The sequence below is a fragment of the Ambystoma mexicanum genome, chromosome 13 (genome assembly GCF_040938575.1).
Source record: "Ambystoma mexicanum isolate Mex_15411 chromosome 13, UKY_AmexF1_1, whole genome shotgun sequence".
Classification (NCBI taxonomy): Eukaryota; Metazoa; Chordata; class Amphibia; order Caudata; family Ambystomatidae; genus Ambystoma; species Ambystoma mexicanum.
This window is the reverse complement of record NC_090938.1, coordinates 192,315,373-192,332,015: the sequence shown is the minus strand read 5'-3', so window position 1 is coordinate 192,332,015 and position 16,643 is coordinate 192,315,373. Positions and strand designations below refer to the sequence as shown.

General features: G+C 44.9%; 1 protein-coding gene across 1 annotated transcript in view; it reads right to left on the bottom strand.

The window, feature by feature from the left end:
- The window catches only part of LGR6 (leucine rich repeat containing G protein-coupled receptor 6), a 571,666-nt gene that overhangs the window by 82,908 nt on the left and 472,115 nt on the right, over positions 1-16,643 (bottom strand). The window contains exon 6 of the mRNA XM_069633599.1: positions 9,795-9,866. Within this exon, the coding sequence (XP_069489700.1) occupies positions 9,795-9,866 (72 nt within the window). The remainder of the gene's footprint in view (positions 1-9,794; positions 9,867-16,643) is intronic.

The window sequence follows — 16,643 nt, the reverse complement described above, 5'->3', positions numbered from 1 at the left end:
TTTTATTTGTTGTTTGGGATGCAGTGATTGGCCAGCCTCCACAAAAATGGGATATCATTAGTATTAGACTTGTGGCCTTTTTGTCAGAGCAGCATAGTGTGTGCAGAATAAAGTCAATTTTCCACTGCCGCATTATGGAAAAAGTTGAATAAACTGTTCCAGAAGAGTTTGGGGAGAAGGGTAGTTTTATAATTTTTATCCGACTGCCGCCCTCTTGTATGTAAAATAGGTCCCCTTTGGCTCAAAATGGAAATTGTTTATTTTATCTGATTTGATTTTAATGTCTTTTAGTTCTCAAAAACTTTTCAGATCTTTTAATACCTGAGAATGTCCGGTCACGTAGAACCAGGTAGTCAGCATATGAAATGCAAAGTTCCCTTTCACTAAGATCTTAGGAGGGCAGTTAAGCACTTTCCCCGGTACAGTCAGGAGACCGGCAATGTACATGTTGACCAGCAGGGGCGCCAGAACGCAGCCCTGCTACACACAGCTAGAGGTGTTAATGGGCTGTGTGATGGTACACCTGCTGTCCAACGTAACCTGTACAGTAGTTTTCTCATAAAGACCATGAACAGCTCTTATTATAACGTCCCGACAGCCATAGCTTTCCATTTTTGCCCATAATCAATCTCTTTCGACTGTATTGAATGCTGCTCGGAAGTCGATCATGGCAACATTCCCCTTTAACTTTTGTTTGAGTTGTTAATTTATCCATAATACTAAAATAATGGGTTGTACTAGACCATGATCTAAATCCCAATTGTATATATCCAGCGGGTTTATTGAGGTAGCCCATTTAGTTAGTTTGTCCGTGATTAAAATGCAAAACTTTTACATTGTAATATCTGATATCGCAAATAGCCTAAAGTTTGCCAGCTCAGTGCGTTTCCCCTTTTTATAGATTGGCACTAACAGAGACTTCTTCCACGTATTCGGTATATAACCTTTGGTGCACACTTTTGAATAAAATACTAGTAGCAGCTTTGGCCAATATTCCGGGGGCCTACTTTAATAGAACATCTGAGAGTCCATTTGGACCGGGAGCTCGTGAATCTTTTAACTTATTTAGGTTTCAGTGGATTGCCTCTACATCTAGCTGTATCTCAAAACTGCTACTGATGTTGTCTTGCTCTTTTTGTACTTTGGCCATACAATAAAATGGAATACTAATATAGACGCCCACCCGTGTGCACCAATGGTAGTAGTAACTTGTTTTGCCTCATTTGTTTTATCCCTCCTAGGAGTTGCCACATCTTTTCTGTATCTTTAGTTTGAGCAATTGCTACCAGGATCTGGCATTGAGCCTTTTTACCCGAGAAACTCCAGCCTTTCACCCATCTCTTATGGTTATTCTTCATTACTCATGGGGCTCATAGTTATTTTGGTTAGTGGACGAGTCATTTTTAATGTTTTCGTATTTCATTTCTAATCTCTTTTTTTGCATTTATAATCTTTACATTTTAGAGGTATTTATTATTTTTCCTGGTAGCATATATATATTTTTCATTTTGGATGCAGAACCCGACATTGTGTTGTTTATCAATGCTTCGATCTCCACTGTCAAACCCCATTAAGAAGCTTGGCTTAGTTTCGGTGTTTGTAGCTATATAACTGCTGGCCATTTCTGTACTCTTTAGTGTCCAGGTTACCCTATTACCACCAGAGTTCACATTCAGATCTCCGATTCCTGCGAGTTCAATGCTCATTTCCCAATCCTGTAAGGAAAGGGCTAGAACCACATGATCACTAACATCATTTTCTGTCACGGTTAATTTGCCATTTGTAAATAGGCAGTCTTGTGTTGCGTTTTTGGCACTACTCCTCCAAGATTTTTGCCCCGGGTAGATCACCAGTTAATCTACCATTCAACAGATCGCTACCCCATACGGCAGGAAAATCACACCATAATGTGCCCTTCTGGTTTTCTGACGTTTGCTCCATTTTACACAAACTGAACACGTTTGCAGTTTCCGTTATTTCACTTTGAAATTTACAATGTACATTCAAATCACCACCTATAATCACTGCTTCTCTTTCCTCCGTTACATTAAAATGGCCAATTATCTCTGTTACGGTTTTCATAATTCTCTCTGTCTGTGAAATCCCCCGGGGGAGGGGGGGGGGGAGTCATAGACATTAATTATCATAACACTTGTTTCAGTATTAGGGAAACTGACTTCTACCGCTGGGACAAATGGATCATCACTGTTAATATGTATTTTTCAGCTTTTATGTTGCTTCTTACCAATTACCAATCCCCCAAATGGACGTTCCCTCTTCCCCTGTTGGGCCAGCATTTGGTATATTTGATATCCGCCCAGATGTACTTCCAGGTGCACATGGCCCAGGTTCAGTTTTGTATTACTCCCTCTTCGGTGGCAGATTCAATAAACCACGTAAGTGCGCACAGAAGGTTCTCCTGTAATGAATCTATGTGATCACTGCGCTGCCCGTAACTGCACCGACAAAAATGTCGATGCCAATTACGGCAGGGCGCATTGATCAAATAGATCACTTCATATGCGTCGCCCAGGTCGGCATTCCCTTATCCGACCCCCCACCCCCTTATGTTTCGGAGCATACTTCTGTGTGCGCCGCCGACTCCCCGCTATCCCTGTGGCGTCGGTTCCTCCCACTAACGTGGGTCAGAGCTGACACCGCAGGGTTCTTTTTTAAATTATATTTTTATTTTTTTTACTATCTTGTCCCTTGCTTACCATAATGGTAAGCGGGGGACACCCCCGCATCCCCCGACTCACGTTACTGCGCCCAAGGAAAGCGGGGGACACCCCTGCAACCCCACGTTCTGCTTGGGTGCAGTAATGGGAGTCAGTATTTTGTGCGCCCCCAAAGTCGCAGTGACTGTGTGGGCGTACAAATGGGGGCGACATTTTAGTACAGTTCGCCTGTAATGCTGGGATCTCCATTATTTCCTGTCTTGCCTCCAAGCTGCTTTAAACAACCCAGGAGACTTCCCTCTTCATTTACATTAGTATTTACGGGTCCAAAGAGTTCTATAGTGTCCGGCTCATATGCCAGCTCCATGAATCTGTTGCTACATGCTCGAACCATGTCTGCTTCCAGTTTCCATTGTGTTACAATGCACGCATCTAAACTGATGATTTACGTATTTCAGTGGTTCAATAAATCCGAAATCCTTAGTGTCCAGTATACGTCATGTCAAAATCAATCTCAAGATCCCAAAAAGATCTGCTCTATTTATGTGTGTATTTCCTTTAGGTAATTCTTGCGAGTTCTCCACTATTATTCACTGTAGATTTATCTGACTTTTTTACTTTTAGAGTTATTATCCATTTCCTCTCTTTCTCTTGCAACTACAGCTCACGTATTTTGTCTGTTGCTCCCATTTTGGTCCAATTCAGATTGTTCCAACGTGTTTGTTAACGATTTGTCTGGTGCTTCTTCTAATACTTCTTCTGCTTGTTTCCCATTGATTAACCAGCTTGCTTAGGTTCCCTTTGATCTAACACCCCTCTTCTTTTTCCTATTGGCCTTTTCTTTCCCCATTGTAGGCATTATAAGCACCTCAGATGTATGTTGTGTCATTCTCAGTTTCACTCATGTAATCTCTGGTTTCATTCACCAAGTGGTCATTCTTCCGTCGCCTCTGTTGACTTCTCGGTCTTCTAGAGAGGATCAGTGTGGAGGCGTCTTTAGACACCCATACTGGGTCATCCATTTCGGGTTCCACCTCAAGAGCAAACATTTTGGTGGTTGTGTTAGGGATTATCACAGGCACAACCCGAGCGGCCTGCAATTCAGTTTCAGTCATTCATTCATCCAGTTCCTTATCTTCGTTGTGTGCTATAACTTTATAAGCGGCTGTACCGGGTGACTTCCTCCAGGACTTTCCCGCACAACCGAAGCAGTGCATGCACTTCATGTCGAACTTAATTTATTTCTGTGGTGTCTCTCTTGAACCTCTGTTATCAACACACAAGTTTGGTGACGCAGAGAGTCGCAGGGTGTTAACAATATTCGCACCGGGGCTTATCATTTGGCCTGTTTTACCAGCATTCACATTAGCATCCAGAATAATTGTTTCTATAACAGCAGAACTTCCTGTTTGCCTTTCATCTCCAATTCTTTTTTTCCAGTGTATAACATAACTCTAAAAGTGAGTTATTGTTGTCAAGAGCGACCAGCGATGGATCCAGATTAACTTCTGAAATGTTACTCCCTAAACATGTCTTTGGCTGTTCATTGTGAACATCAACTCTTGTAGTTTCTTTTACCAGAGTTGCAGGCTCGACAGGAGAGAAAGCAGGAATTCTCCCGGTGCCATTTCTATTAGAGTTTTTACTGCATGGGGAACTTGTCATGGGTTGTTTTAATCTCTGTCCTGTAGCTGCACTCACTGTTTTGCTTTTCTTATATGGGGCCATGGACGTAATTTTAGAAGGGGGCAGGGGTGTTTGTTCCGCCCAACTTTCATGGTACACCATTTTGTCCCCATTCATTTGACTGGGGCACCTTTTCTTCAGATGTCATGTCCCCCCAACATTTTTAGCAAAGTTACTCCACTGTATGGGGCCCTGTGCCGCAGGTTACAATTATTCTGCCTGGTTCTTAGTTTACATGGCATGATTATCCTTCTCTTTTGGAAAACGCGCCCTTTTTTTTGTTAATGTTGGTGTGAGCTCAACACGAGCTACCAAAAACGCAAATTTAACAGATCTGTTATGCGTCTTGTCAGTCCATACGGCAAGTCAGGAGTATTTTACTCAATGTTAGCAGTGTTTTTATGTACTCCTAATACTGCGCAGTGCTCGGCAGTTTGGTCGAGGACAATGTTTTATTATGAACGCTAATCCAATACAGTTTATGCAGATGTTATATAAAGTTACAATCTGTGCAGTTTACCGTGACGTGCAGGCAGTGTATCCTGTTGACACCAAGTTGGAATGACTCCTGTAGCAGACCGCTGGTGTTAAAGAAACCATGCGGCATTAGTGCGTCCCGGTATCAGGCTCCACAGGCACGGGCTGCGTGGGTCTTACGACAGCTTGCAGGTCCTCAACAGCACTCTCTCCAGGTTAGCTGAAACACCCTCACCCTGCCCACCACCCAGCACCGATAAACACTTTGCCAGCACTCCGCAAATAAAAACTGGAGAGGAGAAGGAAGTACATGCCAACACCGCTACTCACACTGGCACATGCAATGTCCACGCCTCCTCACTGACAGTCTGGGAAACCGCCGCTCCTCACCCCAAAGCACCAGACACAAAACACACTGCAGAACACTGCTGCGCTCCGTGAATTTCAGGGCTTTGATGTGAAAAACACCTCCTTCAGGAAAATAGAAACTGGAAACAGACTCAATGCTGTCAGTGGTCAGACAAAGCACACGGCAGCGCACCGCTGCGCTCCATGAATTTTGGGGCTTTTATGTGAATAACACCTTCTTCAGGAAAATAGAAACTGGAGACAGACTCAATGCTCTCAGTTGTCCCACAAAATACAATGCAGCACAGAAAGTATTATAGCTCAGCCCTATTTGGCATCACATGACCAGCTGAGTACAACGAGCAGCGATTAAAAAAACAATCACCAGCAGAGTACATGGAGCAGTAAAGATAACATGACAAAATAAGTGCAGTGCAGTGCATAGCATTGAAGATTATTACATGAGCAGTGCAGTGAGGAGTGAGGATGAATATGGCATGACCAGTGCAGTGGTTAGCATTCAAGTAGTGCACTAAATGACACGTGCATTGAGCAGCAAAGATGAACATTAAAAGAAACAGTGCAGTGTACTGCACTCAAGAAGAATATTACTGGACCAGTGTGTGCAGTGAGCAGTCAAGACAGGGCAGCACATCATCTGTGCAGTACGGTGAGCTGTAAAGCGTCATATGACCAGCAGAGGGACCAGTAGGCAATAAAGAAGATGACAAGACCAGTGCAGTGCAGTTAACTGGAAAGAGGAGCATCGCATTGAATCAAGGAATGAAGAAGGGCATCACATGACCTACCCTGTGCGGTGCACTATGAACAGGAAGAGATAGTGGGCAACAAAAACCACAGAGAGTCCCAGCGCTTGCACGCATAAGTAAGTTATGAGTACACGGCAGCAGGTAATTGTTAAAGTGTGGGTGCCTTGCCCTGCGACCCACAGTTACGGAATTACTGAGAAAGTTATGAACAATTACACTGCGCCAGACCATATAGTCCAAAGTGTACGGCAATTCTGAAATGTGTAATTGCGATTTAAAATATTAAGTCAATCCATAGGCTTCTTGAGGGTAATGTACGATTTGGTTCTGGATGCTGCATCTGTAGGTGGATGCTTAACAGACATCCTCACCTAAGATGGCGGTACAAGAATCACAAAGTCATACCTTGCGGCCAACGCGGCAGCAATACCATGTAACGAGATTAGACGCCCAAGCGCGCCCTCCCGATGACAAAGCCAGATGCCGAAAGGCAGGTAAAGAAGACGCTAGTGCATTTATTCATGGTCCCTTAGCGCTACTAATTGTTCTTATTGGCAGTAATTGGGACCCTAATACTAATTTGTGGCCATTATTTCTTTCTTTTTCATATAATTACGCGTGGATGCGAATTTATAATCTGCAATCAATCACGTAATTCCGTAACATAACGGCAGCTTTCTGGACATGCTGCAGTTCATTAAATCAATGTGAAATTACTAATTCAGCACCTAAGGTACATTTTTTAATCCTTAGTGCATTGTTTAACAATTCTTCTTCTTTTTGCCAAATAATTAGTTACACTTGCAGCAATTTCTGCAACCTTTCGCTTTCTCTCTCCTTGCATTATAGAATTAAGTTTTCAAGTTTATAATATTGATCAAGAAATCAAACTGGTAAGTGAATACCTAATTAGTTATATAGTTACTCTTGCCATGCAGCAATTATTTAATTATTTGAAAAGGTGCAATAACAAATTTCAATGATTTACTCTTTAGTGTCTTTAACAGAACGGACATGAATATTTGGTAAATATACGATATACTTTCCTTAAATCAAAGTGCTAATGTGGTCGCGCCATACATTATGACCGTGGTTACTTGTGTGCCTCCAATCGCTAACAGACGGCTATTTTTACTTTTGATTTTTCGGTTCTGGACTTGCTTCATGCCGCTACTTCAATGGGTAACATGCATGATTCATTTCCTTTATTTTCAAACAATATACTGACCTAATGCATGACTTGTCCTGGACTTTTTATAATGGTTTATTTATTATCAATAAAACACGATTGTACGGAATTGGAACATGTTTTGCAACCCCTAATGCTACCATGGTTTGGTCTATCCTAAATTGTATTGGGAATGTATATAACTGCCTATATCTACTTTGATCAACTGTATAACTAAAATGCTTTACATGTATCAGCCTCAGAGGAAGAGCCAAGCTCGAAACACGTGTCAGGCTGAATTGAAGAATAATTAAATATTGTACAACCGTACACTTTGAACTATATGGTGTGGCGCAGTGTAATTGTTCATAACTTTCTCACTATGAACAGGAGCAGTGCAGGACCAGCACAGGGAAGTGAGTAGTCATGTGAGCTGCACAGTCCAGTGTGAAGTGGAGTCCAGCCTGTCATGTTGGCATATCCACAATTCAGTTCTGTCCACATCGTTATGTGGAAGATAGCGCAAGGGTGGGGGCGGGACCCAGGGGACGGATGTGACATGGTATGGGAGAGGATAAGGGGAAGTTATTCCGTTCATTAAAGATCGGTGTTGAGACTGGTGGAGATCGTGTGGGCCTTCTTATTAGTAATGAATGTATGCGGTCACGGCACACCCGCCGCATGAAAGTGAGAACGCTGCTCCCACTTAACGCAGCCGAGCAGCGACAGGGGGCATCAGCAGCTGCCTGTGCAATGTGCAGTAAAGACATACATCAGAGGAGCAGCACAGTGTTGTAAAGAGTAGAGGGTAGTTCAGCACAGTGCAGGGAGCTATAAAATAAAACAAGGCCACCACGTGACCATAATGGTGGGAACTTAAAAGAATGATCACATGGCCATCACAGTTCAGTATAGGCCCGGCGAGCGAGCGGTTCTACCTAAAGATCAGGCATGCTGCTGATATAGCCAGAACAGAGCAATGCCTCAAGTTGCAAGTGGCAGGGGATGGTCTACAGGGATTGTAAAATAAGCAAACTATGGGGGAGCTGAGCAACAAGGCAGAAGATCTCTTGGGTTCACCACATATCTGCTGCGGGAATGTAGTGCAGACCCGCGATTACACCCAGCAACACTAGACTGTGGACCTATACATCCACTGGAACTCAGCGATCTTGAGTAATCCGTATAAAATCATCTCTGCCAACAATTTACTAATGTGGAATTATCCAGAATCCACAGGCATTAATTTAGGCATAGAGCTGGGCGAGCCTGGTGAGGCTCGAGAGGCCGGGTCAAAACAGGGGTAAATGCCCCTGCCCAAAGTAGGGGTGAACCCTAAACTCCTCTTGCTGCCTGCATCATGCATGCATAGTCTTGCTTTCCAAGCCAAAGTTAGCATCAGCTTGGCTCAGATGATAAGAAGGCAGTGCCGTCAGTCCGCATATTTCTCCAAATGTGCGCTTATCGTTGGGCCTTTTCACTTTCAAGTAACGCGCATTAGCCGCGCAAAGCCACACTCGCATGCAAGCAGCGTCCGGGGCTGCGCGCCCAGCACCTTAAAGACTTTGCATTTACCTTTCAGACCCTTATCAGCAGCACCTTTCCTATGCATGGGTGTGTATGCCATTGGCACCGTGATGGGACACTGCCAACTGAAAGACTCCACATAGCTCCGGTTACCTAGCATATCTTTGCCCGCTTCCAAGACAGTGAAAATGAAGAACCCAATAAAGCCTGCTTCTAAAGATTAGTTTATATCTGTGATAACAACAAGCTTGACTTGGGGGGGGGGGAAAGGTTTGCACGTATGTCGATAATCACATGTTCTTACCATCACGGATTTCACAACAAGCATTAATGCAAACATTATCCTTTCCTTTCGGGAGAAGCTAGTCCAGTCCTGGTTTTACATTTCCAGACTCGGGCTCCAGACTACAACGCCCAGAATACAAAGTTAAAAGGAGGACTGGACTACATGCGGCGAATTTAATGACCATGTTGGCATGTATGAAAGAGCTGGAAGATTTTAGACAAAGAATCGCTATACCCAAATGACCTTAATACATAACTTCATTTAGTACGAGTCTTTTCAATGTGATAACAACTCGAGCCACTTCTAAGGACTCCCACGTTTGATGTGATTAAAAGATCTTCCCAGGATCACATTTTGGCTAGGTGGGGTACCCAGGAATTGTGCCAGGCCTGAACTTTTTTTTTTCACACACCTTCCCAGAACCAGCTACCGTTTGGACAAATATGTGTGAGATATGCTAAATATTCCATCCCATGTCTCACACTGCCACTCTCATGGCTATCCCCTGGCAGCCTGGTAGACCCCGTGGTTCGGCCCTACCCTTGAACCCACTAGTTCCTCAAACTCTATTTAGGCGTTTGGTCCAGCATTCAGCGAAAACTGCGCCATACCGCAGAAACATTAACTGGACAGCCTCCCATAATGCCACTGCAGGCCTCTGCAGTCAGCCCCGCCCCTCGCTTTGATATCCCGCCCGAATAGGAAAACATCTGCTGTGCTCACTTCCGCTCTCCCAGGCTTCCCAGGGGTATAGATGTCCTGGGCCCAGACATGTGTATTTCAATGCGCCGTATCCTCCTCAGGGAGAGACACACAAACCCAAGAAAAGCAGCTGGCGGCTGCCCGCAACTTACAGAGTTTCCAAGCTGTGCAGGCCGTCGAAGCAGCGCGTCCCCAGGCTCCGGATCTTGTTGTTGTGGAGGTGCCTGCGGAGACAGGAAATGCCGATGAGCGCGACACAACTCAGAGCAGGAATTAGTGTAACTGATCTTGATGCCCCCCCCAGTATATTGCTCCAGTGCTTGTTACGCGGGAGCACCCTCAGGTGTTCTAGCTGCTGCAGGTGCGATACGCTCGATCATATATCACTGTTAAATCAGTTGGAGAATGAAAGGGGGTGGGGGGAGGGGTGTAAATCAAACTGTTTTGAACAATCTATAAGCCAGTGGTATTCAAACGTTTTTATACCGAGTCCCGCTTTAAGTAAAACATATTGTTTCCACCCCACCCTTCAAGCTTTAATTGCTATTAAAAAACAGTCACCACAATCTCTTTTTAAAGAGCCGCCCCCCTACACTGCCCCTCCTTCAATCTTCGGGTCCCCCTCGGGGAGCAAGCCCTACAGTTTGAACCCAGCTGCTCTGAGGGTTATGAGAAATCCCCCCTCTTAATGCCATAACAATGTCATAACGGATTTGGAAACTCTGGGCCTGAAAGAAAAATACCAATCGAACATGGGGAGTGTGCCCTCTGTCAGCCGCCACCCATGTGCACTTCTGTGGACCTGGGTGGGAGGGGGTAGAGAGGGAGCGGCAAGGGGATATGGGGGGGGCAAAAAGATTATGCCGTTCACGCAGTTTCTTTACCAGGACAATCTTTGTCTGGGATAGGGACGTTTTGCCCGGGAAAGGGTGATGTTTTCTGCAACTTATGTTCTAGTGCCATTTGCATAAGCATTGATGAAAAGTATCTGTAATTCCCTGGGATTTAAAGATGCGAGTACAGCGTCATCGCGAATTTCCAGACTCTATCCATGAGTCCCTTGGGAAAGCACGCTCCCGAGCCCCACGCGCGGAGCAGCAGGGTGACCCCTTTATTTCCCATGTATTGCCCTTTAGCTGCACTGTTTTCTTTCTTTCTGTACACTGTTCCTCAATGTTACACTAAGCCGTACATCTCATTATTTTTGGGGTCCACTTTTAGCCCTTAATCAGTGTTTGCCATGTGGACCGTAGGGTTGGTTGGCCGGCCATTAGCCGTCTTACTCAGACTCATAAATGAATGTTACCAAGTGAACCTGTTCCTGTTCATGAGCCAAGGCACCTGACTCTGCCCTTGCAACGCGCATCTGATTTTGGCTATACGTTTGGGATCTGCGTGATTACTGAGTCGAAAAGTCCGACCACCAAAAGCCTGCCCCCCAATTTTTTGCATATATATATATATGTGGGGGGAGACCACCCAAAGCCCCCACCTTACACCTATACATTTTTATTAACTTTACCCCCCACCTCACATATAGATATGCGAATAAACGGGGGTCAGACTTTTCCACCTCAGTAATTTCGTGGGGGTGTCTCATGCTCATGCATTTTAGCCGAGTGCCACTGTTGCCCCCAGTGTAAGAGTATGTACTTTTTAGAGCGAAATTCGGAGGCCTACATGGCTTCTCATTCGGACACTGTAGTGCCTTCAATGCAGATTGTTTACTGACTGGGTGCTCTAGATATGCAAACCCAAGATATCCAACAGCTGTCCATGTGGCCGTTCAGCTCTGTCGGGGGGAGCTACACAAGTGTTTTGGATTTTTGACCTATTGGCAGGGATGCAAAAATGTTACCGGTAATTGTAATAGGTTATTTATAACGCGCTTAATACCCAGAGGTTTCTAAGCACAGACCCGGGGATCGAACCTATTTTGTTCTGCGTCGTCTTGTTTCCTAGGCGAGCGCATTGCCCCTGAGCAATCCTCCCGGCCCCAGTGCTCAAAGAAACCAGCCATTATTTCCAAGCATCAAATGATGTCAATGTATCACATGTTCCCTAAGGCTGAGGGCTAGGCGTTGATGTTGAGGGCATGGATGCCCATACATTGACACTGGAGTCTTGCGAGGGGCCTTCCGAGGGGCTTTGAGTGGGTGCATAGATAAATTGACTGTCCATTGATCAATTGGCCTGTATTGAACGAGGGCCAGGGCCAGGGAGCTGTAGGCACTCACGCAGAATTTGTCTTACAAATATATTTTGGCACGGGATCGTGTCCCAGTACAGATCATTTTATGGCCATGAGCACAAAAACCCAAAATGATGTCATAAAAGTTTCATGTTGCGCTGAGTGGAAAAAAAACATATCGCATTTTTCTATAAATGACAAGACTATTGTTTATTTGTATTGCACGATGCTCCTAATGAGCCATTGTGTTTCTGTGCATAAGTACTTTATAGGATGATGCACACAGAGGAGTCACGTGTCTAATAAAGCCCCAGGCAACAAGAAAGCACTTCCTGGCCAACAGATCTGGACCATTCGCTGCGGCTGATGTGCATCATGAGTGTCCCTGATGTAAGCAACAAGAAAGCACTTCCTGGCCAACAGATCTGGACCATTCACTGGGGCTGATGCCCATCATGAGTGTCGCTGATGTAAGTAACAAGAAAGCACTTACTGGCCAACAGATCTGGACCATTCACTGGGGCTGATGCCCATCATGAGTGTCCATGATGTAAGCAACAAGAAAGCACTTCCTGGCCAACAGATCTTGACCATTCGCTGCGGCTGATGTGCATCATGAGTGTCCCTGATGTAAGTAACAAGAAAGCACTTACTGGCCAACAGATCTGGACCATTCACTGGGGCTGATGCCCATCATGAGTGTCCCTGATGTAAGCAACAAGAAAGCACTTCCTGGCCAACAGATCTTGACCATTCGCTGCGGCTGATGTGCATCATGAGTGTCGCTGATGTAAGTAACAAGAAAGCACTTACTGGCCAACAGATCTGGACCATTCACTGGGGCTGATGCCCATCATGAGTGTCCCTGATGTAAGCAACAAGAAAGCACTTACTCTGCCAACAGATCTTGACCATTCGCTGCGGCTGATGTGCATCATGAGTGTCCCTGATGTAAGTAACAAGAAAGCACTTACTGGCCAACAGATCTGGACCATTCACTGGGGCTGATGCCCATCATGAGTGTCCCTGATGTAAGCAACAAGAAAGCACTTACTCTGCCAACAGATCTTGACCATTCGCTGCGGCTGATGCGCATCATGAGTGTCCCTCATGTAAGCAACAAGAAAGCACTTACTCTGCCAACAAATCTTGACCATTCGCTGCGGCTGATGCGCATCATGAGTGTCCCTGATGTAAGCAACAAGAAAGCACTTCCTGGCCAACAGATCTTGACCATTTGCTGCGGCTGATGCGCATCATGAGTGTCCGTGATGTAAGCAACAAGAAAGCACTTCCTGGCCAACAGATCTTGACCATTTGCTGCGGCTGATGCGCATCATGAGTGTCCCTCATGTAAGCAACAAGAAAGCCCTTCCTGGCCAACAGATCTTGACCATTTGCTGCGGCTGATGTGCATCATGAGTGTCCCTGATGTAAGTAACAAGAAAGCACTTACTGGCCAACAGATCTGGACCATTCACTGGGGCTGATGCCCATCATGAGTGTCCCTGATGTAAGCAACAAGAAAGCACTTCCTGGCCAACAGATCTTGACCATTCGCTGCGGCTGATGTGCATCATGAGTGTCCCTGATGTAAGCAACAAGAAAGCACTTACTCTGCCAACAGATCTTGACCATTCGCTGCGGCTGATGCGCATCATGAGTGTCCCTCATGTAAGCAACAAGAAAGCACTTACTCTGCCAACAAATCTTGACCATTCGCTGCGGCTGATGCGCATCATGAGTGTCCCTGATGTAAGCAACAAGAAAGCACTTCCTGGCCAACAGATCTTGACCATTTGCTGCGGCTGATGTGCATCATGAGTGTCCCTGATGTAAGTAACAAGAAAGCACTTACTGGCCAACAGATCTGGACCATTCACTGGGGCTGATGCCCATCATGAGTGTCCCTGATGTAAGCAACAAGAAAGCACTTCCTGGCCAACAGATCTTGACCATTCGCTGCGGCTGATGCGCATCATGAGTGTCCCTCATGTAAGCAACAAGAAAGCACTTACTCTGCCAACAAATCTTGACCATTCGCTGCGGCTGATGTGCATCATGAGTGTCCCTGATGTAAGCAACAAGAAAGCACTTCCTGGCCAACAGATCTTGACCATTCACTTCGGCTGATGCGCATCATGAGTGTCCCTGATGTAAGCAACAAGAAAGCACTTCCTGGCCAACAGATCTGGACCATTCACTGGGGCTGATGCCCATCATGAGTGTCCCTGATGTAAGCAACAAGAAAGCACTTCCTGGCCAACAGATCTTGACCATTCGCTGCGGCTGATGCGCATCATGAGTGTCCCTCATGTAAGCAACAAGAAAGCACTTACTCTGCCAACAAATCTTGACCATTCGCTGCAGCTGATGTGCATCATGAGTGTCCCTGATGTAAGCAACAAGAAAGCACTTCCTGGCCAACAGATCTTGACCATTCGCTGCGGCTGATGCGCATCATGAGTGTCCCTGATGTAAGCAACAAGAAAGCACTTCCTGGCCAACAGATCTTGACCATTCACTTCGGCTGATGCGCATCATGAGTATCCCTGATGTAAGCAACAAGAAAGCACTTACTGCCCAACAGATCTGGACCATTCACTGGGGCTGATGCCCATCATGAGTGTCCCTGATGTAAGCAACAAGAAAGCACTTCCTGGCCAACAGATCTTGACCATTCGCTGCGGCTGATGCGCATCATGAGTGTCCCTCATGTAAGCAACAAGAAAGCACTTACTCTGCCAACAAATCTTGACCATTCGCTGCAGCTGATGTGCATCATGAGTGTCCCGATGTAAGCAACAAGAAAGCACTTCCTGGCCAACAGATCTTGACCATTCACTGGGGCTGATGCCCATCATGAGTGTCCCTGATGTAAGCAACAAGAAAGCACTTCCTGGCCAACAGATCTTGACCATTCACTTCGGCTGATGCGCATCATGAGTATCCCTGATGTAAGCAACAAGAAAGCACTTACTGGCCAACAGATCTGGACCATTCGCTGGGGCTGATGCCCATCATGAGTGTCCCTGATGTAAGTCAGTTCAGTCTTATCGTTGTCCGATAATGTAGGAAGCTACAGAATACCAGCCCTCTTTGGTCACCCATGGTCATTCATTGAATATTACCTATTACCCTGTTGTTTACTGTTCTGTGAGTGTGATTTTCTGCTCTTTAGAAGGTTGATACTTCACACTGCTTGCCACAGAACGTATTTTGTGGGAAGCACCAAAAGTGTTAGCATTGCTGCTTTTATCCAGAAGCATCAAATGTAGTTACTTTCATAAATGCTACATTGCCTACTTTGTTTGGGGGTTGCATATTAGTACGCACTGCAGGGTTTAGAAGCATTTCAGCTCCTGTGTGTGTGCTCATTTAGTATAAATAATCACGCTTCGATCCAGTGATTACCGATCCACTTATAAAAAAGAACTAAGCTATGTTTGTTCAGGATCCATTGATGATAATAGTGCGTTGTTCCAATCGTGAGATGTGTTCAATTACATCTGAAATCAACATTACTATTCGTTTTTACAGCTGTCACCTCTTAAAAGTATGTGAAAGAAAATAATTTACATTTTGGTAAGTGTGCTATCCGAATGTTGATTGGGTAACATCAAACATTAATCAGTATTGCAAAGTTATTTATCATGCACAGACTAAGATCAATCTTTCACAGATTTTTCTCGGTGTGTTTTTTTTCCCTTGTCTTAGAATTAAAAGGCAGCAAATGAAACCCAGAAGATTCCATGGGGGTCAGCTGGTGTATGGAGTGCAGGAGTTAACATATACTAATCTCACCATTAATCAGCACTCACACATTTAGCGCATTGATAAGAGCCACCAGACATAAAATGGGTACTGCGCGAATAGGAAGGGAATGCCCTTGTTTGGGCTGTTCTGGCCCTGAAGAAGGCGGTGCAATCGTATGTACCGCTGAAACCGGTTGACCTTGTTGGTAAATCTCGAAGCAAAGGGAGATACTGATACATTGTTTTAGGATTGTACACCAAATAGGATACCTATTGGTTCTGTTTCTACGTATGTGTTTTGACTTAACATTCCCTTCGGAGTCGTCGCGTAAGGAGGAATAAAATAGTTGCCTTACCGCACCTGTATAGGATATTTTTTAAATTGTTATCTTTGAAGTTGCAGAGAGGGTGAGTATCTCTTCTGTCCTGTCCCCCCCTTTTAGACAGGCAGCGTGTCAGCAAGACCTAAGGATAGACACCTACATTCAGGTACAGTTGAGTTCTTCGGAGAGGGATGTGTAGTCAGGGAGACAAATATTTTTCGAGTGATAACCTCAATCTTGTGTTGTGGTTAATTTCATGGGAACATAAGAATGACCACAGATTTTTATATTTGACAAATAGGTCTGTGATAGTGATTCAGGCGTGCAAACAGTGAGCTTGGTGCTCATTTCATTGGTCACAACACTCACACTAGGAGTAACATTTCTGCAGACCAAGTTATCTATACTCAGTTGGCCGCTGCAGTTCTCAGTTGTGAGGCTTGAGCTGTCTTGCTTGAGCAGATCACGACGTCTTGTTTTCTTAAATGCATTCACCTCACACCTGCCTTCTCAACATGCTTTCTGACTTTTGATGCCCGCATACAAGAAATTGGTCTGGTGCAAATTAGTGGGGAATTGGAGCGCCCTGGCTTGGGAGCAGATTTTGGAAAATGAGAGTTCCACCCCAATTATCCCTGGCATATTAAAGCCATAGCTTTAGGGGCAAGTACTAATTTCACAAGGTCGACAAGGTGCATTTTTTTCTTTTAATTCTTAACAAAAGTCATGATC